We start from the raw sequence: 16322 nt of genomic DNA, 5'->3' as shown, positions 1-16322 counted from the left end.
CACGTTACTTCTCAGCTCATTTACTTCACATTAATCCTCATTGATTGTATTGTTTTGAATGCTTTTGAATTTTGAGCTTAAATGTTTTTATCTACTACTTTTGTATAAATTTTAGCAATTCTTGTGTATGTACCTAATTTTGTCTGTGCTGGAGCTTTTCTCCCCAGGACTTTTTATCTACTACTTTTGTATAAATATTTAGCAATCTTGTGTATGTACCTAATTTTGTTTGTGCTGGAGCTTTTCTCCCCAGGACTCCATTGAAAACGGGTTCTTTTTGGCCCAATGGACTATCCTGGTAAACCAACTGCAAATAAATAAAATAAATAAATAAATATTCCCTGACAGGATGGATATATTTTCTGTTGTCTTCATAATTCATAAGTTCCAAGCAACAACTCCCTGTATCGTAACAGGCCTCCACTCCCTAGCAGAGACCCCCATCATCACAGCATCAAAATAACCCCCTCTGTGCTGGGCACATCCCATCCTCCCCTGCTTGCACGTTAACAGATCTCCAGTCACCATTCTCTCTCTCACTGCCACCACCAGCACATGTTTTAAGTAGTGAACTTTGCAAACTCTTCCTGAATAATATGCCAAACGTCTACAGCTGATCAAGCACAATTTAGCTAAATTTTGATCATCATTAATGGTGGGTACCTGGAAGACATCTGACAACATTAAACATTTTGAAATAGCAAACACCTCAAAGCTACATCAGGCATTGGACTGGCAAACCCAATGAAACCAACCAACATAGTAAGAAATTTCCAGCAAATTCCCAAAGAAAAATTTAATCCCAGATCACAGACATGCTGAATTGAACAGCTGAAAAAAGCGCCACCAGTTCGGACTTCCTTTTTCAAATGCAAACATAGATTCAACTGATAAATGGAGCGTCAACAACCAGCTGTTTTGAACCATGTCTGCTAATATAAAGTCATATGGGTACCACTCAGATCCATAAAACACAAGAAGTGAGGCTCCTATTTCTTGTCTGGTCACTGTGATGTAACAGACTGGGGGATCAGCTAAAGTATGCATCAAACATTAGTGTACCACTTTTAAATCACAATCACTGTTTATTATTTCCCTGACATTATTTATTTTTATTTATTTCCATTTGTTAACCGGGAAAGTCTGACTGGACAAGTCCTTTCTCAGCAGAGACCCAGGGAGAAAAGCTGCATGTTTACGAACAACAGTATTACAATAGTTGGAGGATACACAAATAACATTCACTGTAGTTAATATATACACTTTTGGAAGTGTCATGATACACAAATTTCATACACTTGAGTTAATATATACAATTCTACAGTTTTGGGAAGGTGTTACGATACTATAAAATACAGATTTTATTTATGGAAGCAACTGTATACAGATTTACAAGTTTGGTAACTAGGACAGTCCATTGTACATACAAGTCTGAGAGATATAGGACATTTCTTAAATTAGGTAAGTCGGAGTGATAGACAGGAAGACTAACAAGGAACAAGTTGATTCCACTGTGGAGGTACTGTGGCCTGCACTGTGGAAAGGCTGATAGAGGAAGGAGAGAACAGTCAGTTACTGGTTACAGTCAGTTACTGGTTAATAAATGTGAAATACAGTACCGGAAGGAAATTAGAAAACTTTTTTTTTTTTGTTTTTTTTTCTCTCAAACATCTTCACTGAGTCATTGCCTGTAGTGCAGGGCAAATTCACACACACACTAAAGCAGTCACCCAAAATTAGAGTAGTGTTATGCTGAGGTTTGGTCCTAGTCAGGAGTGGCACAACAGCAGAGCCATGTATCGGCCAGGTGGGCTTTTAAGGATTTTTTGAATTGTGTTATTGAGGTTGTAGCTGTTAAGTTGGAGGGTAAGGAATTCCATCTTCTAGTTATGAAATCTGAGTAGAGGGATTCACCTGCTGTATTATTTGCTTTAGTTACATCCAGGAGGAGTTTATTATTGGAGCGTAACACTGTGTTACTGGTGTAAGGATGAAGTAGGCTTTTTACAGCAAGGCTTTTTTCGGGATGATCCAGAATTTTATGGGCCAGAGTAAGTTGGTTTTAAGGATAAGCTGTGGTAATTCTAGCCATTTAAGTTGCTTTAGGGGTAGGGCTATGCAGTGGTGAAACCTACAGGGAGAGTCAGTGTCATACCTAGCAATTGTATTGTAACATGGCTCTAGTTTAGCAATGTCAGTTTTTCTTAGGATTACTGACAACTGGAGAAGCATAGGTAAGTGTTGAGAGGATGTGTGCATGTGCTACTGTTTCTTTAGTTGTTCTTGTAAGAAATTGGTCATTTCTGTACCGGACACCCAATTTTTGTGGACCTTCTTTAAAGGTATTGGAGATGTGAATAGCAAATCTCATATTACAGTCGATTTCGATTCCAAATAGTTTAGTGAGTGACAGGTGAGATAACTGTATTATTTTTGGCTGTGATGTTGAATGGATCATATGGATGGGATGGTGTAGTACACCTAGTTGGGCGGAAGAGCAGTAACAGTTTTATTAGGGTTAATAATAAGCTGCTATATAGAGACCCAAGATTCGACAGAGAGAAAGGAGGCTTGTGTTAGTGAATGAAGTTCTTGAAGGGAAGAAGAAGCACATATTAATGTCGAGTCATCTGCGTACTAGATGACTGAAGCATGTAGTATAGAGGTTTGAAGGTTGTTAGTAAAAATATAGAACAGTAGCAGCCCAAGGATGGAGACTTGAGGAACACCTATAGTACCTGGGAGTAGAGGGGGAAAGGTCTTTCTGCCATAAAACTGCTTGCTGTCGACCTGATATATGACTTTGAAACCAAGCAATAGTAGGTTCACTGAGATGTAGATCTAACAGGACCCCAGGGTGAATTTCATATCTCCCATCCAATCGTCAAAGTTCCTTTTGAAGAAGGCCAAAGAGGCACTCTGCTTGATAAGTATGGGCAGTCTATTCCAGAGTCTGGGGAGTCTCTGGGTCAGGTGCTATGAAATGGCTGAAATCCATGTTGTGCATTAGACAGGAGTTTGTGAGTATTAAGGTGCTCCATGATTTGTGTATGTATGCACCTCTCTAGGATTTTAGATAAGGGTGAAAGAATGACGATGGGACGATAATTTGACAGTTCTCTTGAATTACTTCCTTTGTGGAATGGAATTATATGGGAAATGTTCCCGACATCAGGGACTAGATTTTCAGATATAGATCTGTTAATCAGAATGGCTACAGGGTAGGCTACTGCATCTGCTGCAATTCTCAGAAAATCAGCTGGTACTTTGTCTGTGGTTAATGTTATGGGTTTTCATTTTTTTGTATTTTTTTAATCATGTTAATAAGTACAGCTTCTAGGATGAACTCGTTATAGTTGCTATTTGGTTTAGGTGGTTCTTTGGGGATGGGGGATGCTTGAGGGCTGATTAGAGAGAAGACAGATTATGTGAAATGTTTGTTGAATTGTGTGGCTATATTATCTGAGGAGTTTGTTGTGGTTGGGGGGGGGGGGTATACCAGCTTTACCAGGTAGGAGAATGTTATTAATGGCTGACCAGATTTTTTTTTTAGCGATTTAGATGCTTTTGTTTTGTATACTGGGATAGTAGTTGATCTTATCCTGTTTGACTAAATTTTTTTGCTTTATTTTTAGCTCTAGGTATAATTGTTTAGAGGCTTGAGATCCTGTTTTATGTCATTGGTCCCAAATTTTGTCTCTAGTTTTCAGTAATGATCTAGTGTCTTTGGTAAGCCATGGTGCAAATTTGGACTTAATTCTGATTGTTCTAGGAAGGGCATGTGAGTCTAGTATGCCGAGAAAGGTAGAGTTAATACTTTGACTGCTTCACTAAGGTTGAGCATCTTAAGTGGTCCCCAATCACAGCTTTTTAAGAATTTTATTATTCTTTTTTTTTTTTTTTTAATTTTCACTGGCTCTTGATTTACCATCACCAGCCAACCAACCAATCAGAAGATGCAACTTTAAGAGGATAAAATAACCAGGAAAGTTACGCATATATACCTGACATCAGCCATACGAGAGCAAACAAGTTAACTAAAAAAAAAAAAGAAGCTGGCAAACTAGGTTATACACAGCACTCGCAAGCCACATGCAGCCTCTGCACCACTTGTTGTACAGCCCTGTTTACTTAACACTGGAAGCAGTCTATACTTAAAAAAGCAATGAGTTCCAGAACTGCACATGTACACACACAGCATAATTGGCAGAGTAAGAATATGGGGAAGCCCAGACACATTACAGCTAGCTGCAATATTCAGATGGGTGTAAAATATCCAGGGTAATATTCTAATGGTAGTGTAACACGTTCACTAAAAACATTAGCAATTTAGGCATGGGACTAAATAAAACTGCCATTAGAAAATACCTTAATATGAAACAAGCACATGAATCAAAGAGTGGTAATTTTCTGAAGAGGTTAAAAACATAAATAAATAAATCTAGGTTTAGACAGAAACAAAGCCCGGGAGCAGTGGCATATTAACTACACCTTGATTCTGGACAGTTTTCAAAGCATGCCCCACAAACATACACTTTTTTGGGATCACACATAAATGCTCATTCTTTTAGATTTACCTTCTGATTTCAAAACCCTTCAAACTGGTGTCATTTTTCTCCAATAATATCCATATCCATCAATTATACACACTTGACTGTGACTTAAAGTATCATCTGCTAAGAGGTAACCTGTATCTGGCATAAATGGCATTCTCCGACCCATTACTCATCAATTTACTGCACATTATCAAGTCAAATAGCATCAGAAATACTCCGTCTAGAGATCTAAACATCTGTAACATCAACAGAATGGTTTGGTGTGATAGGTATATATCTCACACAGGTTACCGCTCCTCTGGAATAGACTCTCCAACTACATAAAACAAAGTTCATCCCTGTCCATATTCAGGCACAACATAGATTTATGGATGGGAAACAGAAAATTTACACCAGGACTGCCCTCTGTACTAGTAAATGACTTGGGCAACTCCTAAAAGCTTTTTCCCATGCATTGGTCCCTTCAAATTTTCTATGGTATGATCCCAGTTATCCTCCTTAGGGGTCATTACAAACCATGGGATGGGTAAGGCCATCTATAACCAAATGGGTTAGGTTATTCTGAGCACAAAAAGGGAAACTGGCGAAGGTTAAAATGGCCCATAAGGCCAGCTAGCCTAGTAGTTGCCTATGAACAAATAGCATAAAAAGTGACAACAATAAAGTATTCAAACTCGCTTTACACAAATTCACACTTACCCTACAAAGTCAGCCTAATCATCATTTGGCTGATTTTGGATGTCATGATCAGGTTTCTCTGCATTCAATTATAACTTCACTGTTGAAGGTGCAGACCTCAGATGTGTGACAGTGGTAAAAACAAAAAACTTAGTTCACATAAATACACCCTAGTCCTGCAAAACTAGGCCTGTTTAAATTGAGCAAACAAGATGGTAAATTAGTTAAATTACCTACAGACAAACGCCACCCCTAGTTACAACCACTTTGCTGTGTATCTCATCTGATTGCAATAAAAAGACAATACATCTGAACTTCTTGGCACAAAATCTGGGACCAAACAAACTATCAATAACTCAATAAGTAAACAGGATAAAAGACCCAGTATTAACAGACTCAGGGACATATTTCTCTTACAGACTTAAAAAAATATATTTTCCTGAAGAACAAAGTCTGCAACTCAAATTTATCATTTAGAGACTAAATTCTCAAAGGTTTGTCAGCAACAAATTGCAATTAGCAACAGAAACAAATATGAGCATTAATATGACATTAATTGCTGGAATTAAAAAACAATTTTATATATATATATATATATATATATATATATATATATATATACACATATACACAACACACACACACACACACACACACACACACACACACACACACACACACACACATCTATATATACATACACACATTATTTATATATATTATATACACACACACACACACACACACACACACATACATATATCTCACAATATCAACACCCGAATTCACTGGTACTATACAACACTCATTTAATAGCATTAGGACTTTCTGTTTATACTATCCTAATAAATCAAAGGTAGGCAAAAAGCAGAAATGTGCCAATGGTACAGGATCACTGCAGTCCTTATATTTAAATACATAATTATAAAAAGTATTTTACTTATTTGAAAAAATATTTATTTATTTAAACTAATATAACAACACCTAAATTATAAAGCGTGCTTGCTTACATTGTTGGCAGAAGAAATATGCACAGGTTAGTACTTGCTTTGTCATTTAGCAGTTTAAGAGTAAAAATAAATACGTTTTTCGTACAGGCAGTGGCAGTTGTTCAGCATTTAGGTTAACTAAAATAAGTAGGCAGCGCTGAACATACAACTATTACTTGTTCAGAGGTACTCAGTGGCTAGTTAGACATCGTCACCTCTGGAGCTGTGGGCCTCTGGTAGCCACCCAAATCTCCCTTATTATACCACTGTCCAGGAGCAGATAATGGACAGCAATAATTAAAACAAAATGAAAAACTGAAGATAATTAGAAAAAAGGGCCCAAATTAAGGAAAAAATAAGCAGCTTTGGCACTAAAGGAGGAAAATAAAGCTGTTACAGGTATGCGACTGTACCTCAGACTGAGGAAAGTACCCAACTTAGAAAAGAAAGGGAGAAATACTGTGGCTTATTAACAGCGAAATAAGAAACACAGGTGAAAAAAAAATAATGTTCAAGACTTGCTAAGAAAAATAATGGAATTAATAACTTCAATATGAGCATTACTGTGGATACTGATTATTTCTTTCAAGATGAAAGACTTCTGGAAACTCCTAAAAACAAAATTATGAATGCATCAATGGGCCTGATGAGATCTGCCCCAAATAAGAAAAATTGAAAAGTAACACTAGTTAAATATATCAAGCCACATAAAAGGGTAAAGTGCATAAAGACAGCAGAGGGCCAGTGTGGTTCTATTTTATAGTTATAAAAAAAAACTCGTACCAGACTACCAACTGTCAGTCTGAACTCTGTGAAGGGAAAATTATAATCATAGTTCAAGGAAAGAAGAGAAAGGAAGTGAATGGGGTGCACAACTCAAAGCATGGATTCACAACATAAAATCATGACGGATTAATCAATTTTTTGACCAAGTTACCAAAGTGGTTTCTATTAGTAGTACTCTTAGAATGCAAGCTGTGTGCATACTATGAAAAGTATTTCATAAATTGTTTTTTTACTTCAGTTACTGGATTTGGATTATAGGTAAATTATTAGTTGCATGGATTTTGTAATGTACAGAAACCAGTTAAGTCATAGTACCGTGAAGTAATTATTAAAGCCATTAGCAACAACAAAGTACCGGCCAGACAACAGGACATTAGTAAAGTTTTCAGTTAGAGAGACTAAATCATAAGCTACTACATAGTTTGGTATTCTTTTAATGCCTGTGTAGAGAGGAAAGAAAAAAAGATGACACTGCAAAACACTTAGAAATAAAACCAGATTTTTGTGCAGTGTAGACAATCTAATGCAGGAATTAAAACATATGTAGCACGAGTAAAGAAAATATGAAGGCAGACAACATGGAGACGTTGGAAAAAATTTCCATAAACAGTACAGCTGAAATATAAACGAGAAGAGCACACAATTGACAAATATGTTAAAAATCAAGAAACAAAATGCAATATCCTCAAAGCAAAAGACAATAAGTCAGCAAGCAGGGAAGGAGCTGAAATCTAAAAGGATATGGCCAGGAAAATACATAAATAAAATAATAGTTACTCTAACCACAGTCAATTAGAATGATTGGTACTGTGTGTTGCTTTACTGATGTAAACTTGCGATGAAATAGGATTAAAGCAGTTCAGATCATGATGTCAGAAATAAAGTGCAATGCAAGCCACACCAAGACAGCAAAACAATTCAGTATGGATATTCTTAAGGAAGAATTTATGCACACAAAAGTTGAGGAGAACACACTAAAAATGTTTGCTCTGGAGAAGAGTTCATTAAAGTGGGATTAATTAAAAAAAATGAACTAAACGATACCAATAAGAAACCATTTGAAATTAAAAACAGAAATGATGGATTACTCTAGTGAAATATAAGGAAACATTTTTCCTAGAACTGTGGATGAATAAACAGCCTTTCTAATGAGAAGTGGATTCAAATACTGGGAATTAAAGAAAGGGAAATGGACAGAAAAAATCATTTTCTGTGATGGAAAAAATATGAACCTATAATGTTGGTTACAGATTAACTTCTCAACAAGGAGAGGAGAGAACCGGGCTCTATATGGGTTAAGCTGTTTTTATCGGACACCACAGCTGAGGGTAAGTCATTAACTCACATCAAGTTTATATATTCCTCTCTTGCCAAATGTGAAGCATTTCAGCATCTGAAGCTAGTGTGGCTATGTCATAACTGAAAGAAAAAAAAAAAGCAAGAGGTTTTGAGGTTTTGTATGAATTTAAGAAAATGCAGGAACAATCTGTGACATTTTTATTGGCCTTTCAGAAAGAAACATTCCAGTCATGCAGTCAAGGACTGTGCAATATTATGCACGGTCATCAACAAGGCCGCAGAAATGCCTTGTTGCAAAAGAAAGATAACAACAACAAAAAGGCACAGCACCATGTGCAACCTACTCCCAGAAGGCTCTGGGTTACCAACTGAAAAACACAATACAGGAGCATCGGGGAACAATGCAATTCAAAATGCAATTATCTGAGGTACTGAAGAGAGACTTGGATTTATGCAGCAGGAAAACTGTTAAGTGGGCATATCATCTCAAATTTCAACACAGTCAGAATTACCAGTCCCTGAACAAGACATCCTCAGCTTATGGTTACTACAACAGTGGAAGAAGAGGGGACAAAGCCTGAAACAGCAGTGGAAGTCCCACTGAAAATATCTTACATAGGGAGGTCAAGCCATATATATGCTGAACGAGTAGTAAAGGCATACATTATGCTTCACAGTAAATTTGATGTTGATTTTCAATGCGGGGACTGTAAACTACAGAAACACAGATTACTGAAACAGCAGACAAGTTCCTTGTGTGTGTTGTTAATGAAGCAGAAGAAAAATAATAATAATTATGTCTACCTTCTAAATGTTCTACATCTACTATGTCAGTTTGTTATATGCCTGTCCTAAAGAATGAAATGAAACGTCTCCAAGCATGCATTCATACAGTTGAAACCATCATGGCATGCTCTCACATGTCAACTCGGTAAATTCTCACAGGGTAACAAAATTAAAAGCTGCTTGCAAATACAAAGGGAATTAGCTAGTTCAAAGCTAGCACCTACACTTCAAGTCTTACCATCTCACAAACACACACATACACACAGGGGAAGTTACATAAAAAAAAATGATGCAACAGATACACACAGATCCTATGTGGACTACACTGACACACAATACTTGAAACAGTTTTGGTTCTGATAAAAGTACACTCAAAAGATGTGTTCTGCAAAGGTCAAAGAAACCCTTAGTGTTCCTAGGTACATAAACAATGTCTGTCAACATAAATTACGCAGCACTCCATTTCTTCCAGCCCATTTCTGGCAAAGAAAGAGAACAAATGTGACCAGCCACCTGGGGTACTGCAAGATGTAATCTAGGATGTAACAGACACACTGCCAAGTTGTCGTTGTCTAATCTTTATGAAACAGGACTGCACCACCACAACACCCTGCACAGTTACTATTCCTACACCGATAGGAAGGTTCACAAAATGCAGTGAATGGCTTCCTTGGTGCTCAGTTTACATATGTAAGGCACAGAAGCTGCATCACTCCTTCCTAATGTATGAACATGCCCAAGACATATATAGTGTGCGCACTGTATACAACTGAAAAGAACACTCTAATAAACAAACAAACATTTATAACAAATTGAATTAGGAACCACAAGCATGTGTCATATACACCATCATCATACACTATTCTGCTGTAGAAGGGAGGTATTTCTATTTTATTTTATTGCCAAAGATGTTTCCCTCCTGTATTCTTATAACTGCAACCTACTTCACATATTCACTGTAAAAAAACAAACAGTCAACTAGGTACTGTAAGCAATCATATCTGATGATGTAGCAATGAAACCGTAGCATATATGAAATACCCTTACATCTGACAACACAACTTCATATTGTTTTTTCCAGGATACTTTGCTACTGTAGGCAAATTCCTGGCCAATGTCTAATACAATATCTCACACTATATCAATAGGGCCATAGTAACAACATGGAGGGGGGTGTGTGTGCAAATATTGCTACTTTACAACAAAGAAAAAAAAATATCTGTTCACAGTACAGCTGCTAATGAATATAATGTTAAATTACAACATCTAAAAAGAAGTCACAAGCTCTAACCGTTCTGCTTCAGATTAGGCATCTAGTATAGCACATAAAACTAAATCTGGTTCTCTCACTCTTATTTCTAGTTATTCTGAATGCAATAAAAAATGTTGTTGTAACGTGAACTCCATTGAAAAAGGGGAACATATAGCTCAAGTGGACCATCTCTGTTAACATATTAAATAATACACATTAAATAAATACAAAAATCCACCCAAATAATCAGTGACAGTCTAGCTGGCTTGCATTTCACATATACAACTAATAATGCAGAGATTGTATAAATGCAACAAGTAGGCGTATGACAGAAGCAAATCGACGCACCAAATCTAGCTGGTTTACAGTTGAACATAAACACCTGCCCTTCTGTAAATATGTTAAGAATGACCACACAGTTGATGCATCATACACCGATGATGCAACACATTTTAGGATACGCAATCCATAAGCAACAAAAAAAGCAAGATTAAACATAATTCTGTGTCTGAAATACTGATCAAACTGCTTACTGATAACAGAGTATTTAATACAATTTGCGGCAGACACCTTTTTTTTTTTTAAAGCATACCGAGTGTTCATCCCAGTCTAGCAAAATATATCATATGTTAAGAAATTAAGAGCATTTTTTTCTAATAACTTACTTACAGTAAACATTCAACTGCTATTGTAGCTCTCAAATTCTTTGCTCAAGAATCAGAGACAAAATCAAAACTACCGTTGAACAAAGACCCCAAATTAGGAATATTTTTAAAGTATTACTCCAATTTACGTATGAAAAATTAAAACATATTTTGTATCACACTTTTTTTTTTTTCAGAAAATAAGAAATGTAAAACTGAAAGGAAATTCACCCCAGGGATCACGTCAGTCGCCCTGCTAGACAGGGGTCCAGGAAAGTAAACAATGTGGGAAGAAATAGCCAGGGAATTGTTATGGCTAGGCTTGTATAGGCCCTAGGGCTGATAGCCTAGTACCAACCTATGAACCTGAATGTCTGTTGTTACCGACAGTCAGCCTCAATAATTTATCAAAAAAAATATACAAGGAACAAGGGAAAAACCAGGGTGCAAAAATCAGGAACAACTGTGAGATGCTGCCTTCTCATTTTAATAAGAAAACAACTCAACAGGGAACAACATGGAACAGGAGAGTCAAGAATTAAGCCAATTATATAAAAGAATGCATGCCACAGTGGAAAACTTACACTTTACTATAACTTTATTTCTCAATATACATAATAATTCTTACAATTAGAAAGGAGAAAAGTAAAGTATACAATAAAACTAGGAAATGGGAGTAAATAATCTTAGGAACAAAGGTTCAGTAACCAATACGATGGTACAACCACTACTTTCAACATTTATTTAAAGCATTTCTGTATACTGAACTTGTGTACGTTTTTCCTTGAAAGAAGGCGAACTGCCTTGTACAATGCAGCACAGTGCCTCCAAAACGTATGGGTGAGAAATTAATAATGCTAGCAAATTGATGTATGTTCAACACACAACAAAATGTCTCTAGATATCTAGTACAGCTATACACCTCCAAACATGCCCCCATAAATATTATGCATATAGCTTTTACATTTTCAACATCCAGAAATTTGTCAAATCATATAAAATTATATGATGTCTGATCATGACATCAGATATTCAACAGTTGCCACCTAACAAATGAAAAAAAAATGTATAATATTACTATATATTCCACTTAAGATGACTCTAATCTGACACTGATGCTAACCAGATAGAAATAAATCCTCCCTTCACAGAAATCACCATTTGACCATTTACTCTGTAACAACAGAATAGCAAACACTGTCCATTTCTTTAGTTTTCTTGAAATAACACTTCTAAAAATGATTACTCACAAAGAAAAAAAAACATTACTTTGTACAATACTTTATGTTCTATAGTTCAAATTGAATTATGTTATCAGGCCGGAAGTTGTCTAGCCAAAATTGTACAATGATCACAACATTCACTTTAGACACAGCCCATCTGCAATGTAATCTCCAAGAGCATAAACAGATAAAGTAATGCACAGCATGCACAAGCAGGAAGTCTACATAATGCTAAGACAAATACAACATCTGCAAGTTATCACAGAGAGAGTGGTAATACGTATCTAAAGTTTTGAAAAAATCTTTTCTTAATTCATTTGGAATTTCATTTCAATAAAGTATAAGGACAACCAATTCTACTAGAAAGACTATCATACAGGGGTTAACAGTATTTCAGAATAAACAGCACTACCCTATAAAGTCTCGCTAATGCAAACAATGTAACAAATATTTATGTCCAAGATAGTGTATAAAATACAAATAAATGACTCAATGAATAGTTCAAAATTAAAGGTAAAGGCAAATATAGGTCAAACAAAAAAAATTTGGTTGTTCACTGCAAAAATAATGTATAAATAAACACATATGTGCACACACACGTAAATATAAACATATAAACACCTGTGTGTGTGTGTATATATAGATATGTATTACATACATACATACATACATACATACATACACACACACACACGTATATGTACGTATGTCCACACATTCCTTTCTCTGTACACTTTTAAAGAAATTGCAACAGTGTGTACTGCATTTTGTGACGAAAAATGAATCACACGTGAGAAGCTGAGCGTGACGCAAGAATCTCTGAAAATGTGTATCCCACACTATGTAATGTAACATTCACCTCGACCCACTTCTACATTTATCATTATGAATCACAACTCACATGTCCTTCAGTTGCATTATTCATTATATGCCTTGCACGGTAACACACACACAGAGATTATTACAGCCCTTTTACACCTGCACTGCACAAACGTACTTACACTCTTACTGTCATTTATGCAAGCAAGCAAGCAAATCCTGGTGTGAATACATGCAGCCAGCAGCCCATCGGTAATACCCCACTATAGCTACAGCAGTCAAGCATCATATACAAACCACATTACAATAATAAATAATCTGTCACAATGTTGTAGACTACTCCTCTATAGTACACAACATAAACAGCACCCCTCAAGAGTCAGAACTCGCTTACGTGGTACACATCTTTCCAAGGTACAGTGATCCCACCACCCCACTTATTCTCTAGTACTAAACAGCTCTTTTTGTCATCCACAAACACTGCATTATAAAGTGGCCACAGTGACTACAATACAGTCACAAGGATCTAAGCATCTCTAAGGCTTCCTGTGCCATCTCTGGGGGTAGGCATTTATGGCCAACCTTGTGAACTGGCACACTAGGTGGTCATCCAGAGCACCAGTTGTTGGTGGTACAGAAACTGTCTTGGAATACATGCATATAAATATTCCACACAGAGATTACTACAGACACGTTCATAAGCATATATGCATCCAGAGGCCTTTTCTGCAAACACTCCTTTAAAAACAGATACACTAAGTGTTAATACAGCTTCCAATCCTTGTCAGCTGCTGGGAATAAATATTCATTTTTCACTCTGGTGTCAGTGAAACTAAATGCTCTGTTTTAAACGTTCTACTAAATGAAAAAAGAAAATCTCTCACAGTGCAGTTAGAGAAAAATAAGATGCAAAAATTAATTCTAGTTAAATATAATCAAGTACATATAATGTCTACATCTTTGAAACTGACAAAGATCAAATGAAGACATCCACCTTGCTAAATATAAATAACTTCTGCTGTCCCTGGAGAATGATGCCACCCCCACCCCAGCTCTTGTTCTGTCACTGCCTACAAATATTTCTGGTACCACACCACTGGAAACAATAATCAGGTTTGGCACCTGCAAAATGCCTAATACCATCTACAGTACCATGATAAATTAATTCCTTTGGGCTTCTAAGTAATAACTAGAACACATATAACACTCCCACCCCATAAAAAGTCACCACAGCTGCTCCTTTTCTGCCTATGCAATAAACGTGCACAAACAAGTTGTATAACTTTTCTGTAAACAAGCAGCAACAACAGACAGCTTTTCTGAGTGTTTTATACAGTAATTGAGAATGCATGTATCTTGATTCCTTGGTGTGACAAGACATACAAGTATTTATTTAGCCCTACGAAGCAAAGAAATAATGCACTCCATATTACAATACAGAACTAAAATATCCCATACGACATTTCAGGCATCTACCAAGCAAGATGCATTTGGGCCCCCTACTAACCACCTAAATGCAGAAAGCCCCTGGGCACAGGGGCTCTCAATGGGATCACGTACTGATTTTTTTTTTTTTTTTGCTACAATGTAAATTACTGACAAACATGTACGATTTTTTGATTAATAAAAGTTAATTCATATAAACATCGCTCTCTTGTACTGTACATGTCGATATTGATTGACACCCTTTTTGAGCATTATGCAGACAGATTACACACTTCACATCTCTTCAAACCCCATCCTCCGGTGAGATCACAGGAAGCATTTGAACCAGGATATCCCTTTATAATTTACAGCAGCTTGCATCCATCCAGACCCTGGTTAACTATGAACAGGGAGTCTAGATGACCCAGTTTCACTCCATCCCAGCAACTGGTCAGCTTCTTTTGGCTCTCTAAATTCAAAGAAAAGGCAGTAGCCTGTGCAAACCCATGTCACAATTACAGGAAATCATAACATTGGCGTATGTCTGGAATCGCCTCAAAGTACTTTTTGTACATCTGGATTAGACTGCCAAAATAATTTGCAGTCCATGTGCAGGCAAATGCCATGGCCACAACATCCACATACCACTGTAAACTAAAACTGAAATCATCCAGTCTAAATCATCAAAAACGCACATTTGCAGCTTCCAAAACCCTCCACACAATATTATGTTTCAACGATGTCTACCCCCCCCCCCAAAAAAAATATAAACAAACAAAAATTAATAAAACGCCGGAAAATAAAGAGCAACCTTACCTGGGCACGCAGCTTGGCGAGCTTCTGTCCACCTCCCACGTCGCGAATAGGTTCATATGTACCGGTCTGCCTGAAGTGATGGTAACCGGTTTGGAAGGCTGCATATGAGGAGAAGGAGCAGACCCCGTCCGCTGAACTCCAGTCCCACCTCCTGTGCTACCCGCCGCTGCAGCCCCTACCGAAGCTACCGCTATCCCTCGCTCCGCCATACCGCAGCTGTTCGGGGATCACAGTGTGCGGTCGGAGAAAGCGGACTCGGTAGGGATATCTTCCCCTCTGTTTCTGTCCTGAGTTATTTTCCACTAGTATGTTGCTCGTTGTGACAAAGAATGAAATCTGGAATTGACTATAAATTAAACCACAGCCAGGAAACGGAAACTTCTCTCGCTCTCCACCACATAACAGCAGCAAACAGTACTGCATAAGCGCGTGCGCTTCCTTTGATTCCCCTCCCTTTACAAAAGGCTATGACAGAAGCTTTACTTTATGAGCAATGGCTGAACACATGAAATATGTCTGCATTGGTGGTTCAGTGGTAGAATTCTCGCCTGCCACGCGGGAGGCCCGGGTTCGATTCCCGGCCAATGCAAGTGATCTTTTTTTTTTACTTCGACATATCAATTTTGACAGAACGTTTAGCTGCGAAACGTTTGCAAATGCATATTTAAAAATTATTAGGTTGTTTCTGATACTCATGGAAGGTTTGCTAATGCGTATATAAAAATAATTATGTTTATTTTCTGATGTAAACATTATTTTCTTCCCGATCTACTCCATTATCAACCTACAATGCCTGAGGAGGAATACTAAGATGGGTTTGCAGCTCCTACTGTTGATGATTAGCGAGACATTGCCATAAAATCATAAAGTGTAAGTATTGCTTTAATCAGAAGCTACGAGGCATCAGTTTTCAAGTGATCATTTAATTCTGTTATATATTTACACAAACTGTTTGTTGTAGACACACACAAATATGTTGACAAGGATGATTTTTGTTGTTATCCTTATTTATCACTAATTTCTCAGGAAGGTATATCTATGTTTCTACC

General features: G+C 37.0%; 1 protein-coding gene and 1 non-coding gene across 2 annotated transcripts in view; one reads left to right on the top strand and one right to left on the bottom strand.

Annotated features, from left to right (window-relative positions):
- PACS1 (phosphofurin acidic cluster sorting protein 1) overlaps nucleotides 1–15699 on the bottom strand; it is a gene marked incomplete in the record, with an annotated part of 1397033 nt that extends 1381334 nt beyond the window's left edge. The window contains 1 exon segment of the mRNA XM_044075887.1: nucleotides 15274–15699. Coding sequence (XP_043931822.1) covers nucleotides 15274–15482 — 209 coding nt within the window.
- A 92-nt stretch (nucleotides 15700–15791) lies between these two features.
- On the top strand, nucleotides 15792–15862 carry TRNAG-GCC. The gene has a single exon. It is a non-coding gene; the product is annotated as a tRNA-Gly (tRNA).
- The last annotated feature ends 460 nt before the right edge of the window (nucleotides 15863–16322 follow it).

This window comes from Protopterus annectens, chromosome 6.part1 (genome assembly GCF_019279795.1).
Source record: "Protopterus annectens isolate FY-2018-M chromosome 6.part1, PAN1.0, whole genome shotgun sequence".
NCBI classification, from domain to species: Eukaryota; Metazoa; Chordata; order Ceratodontiformes; family Protopteridae; genus Protopterus; species Protopterus annectens.
Note: the sequence above shows the minus strand (reverse complement) of the source record. Positions and strands in the feature narration are given on the sequence as shown.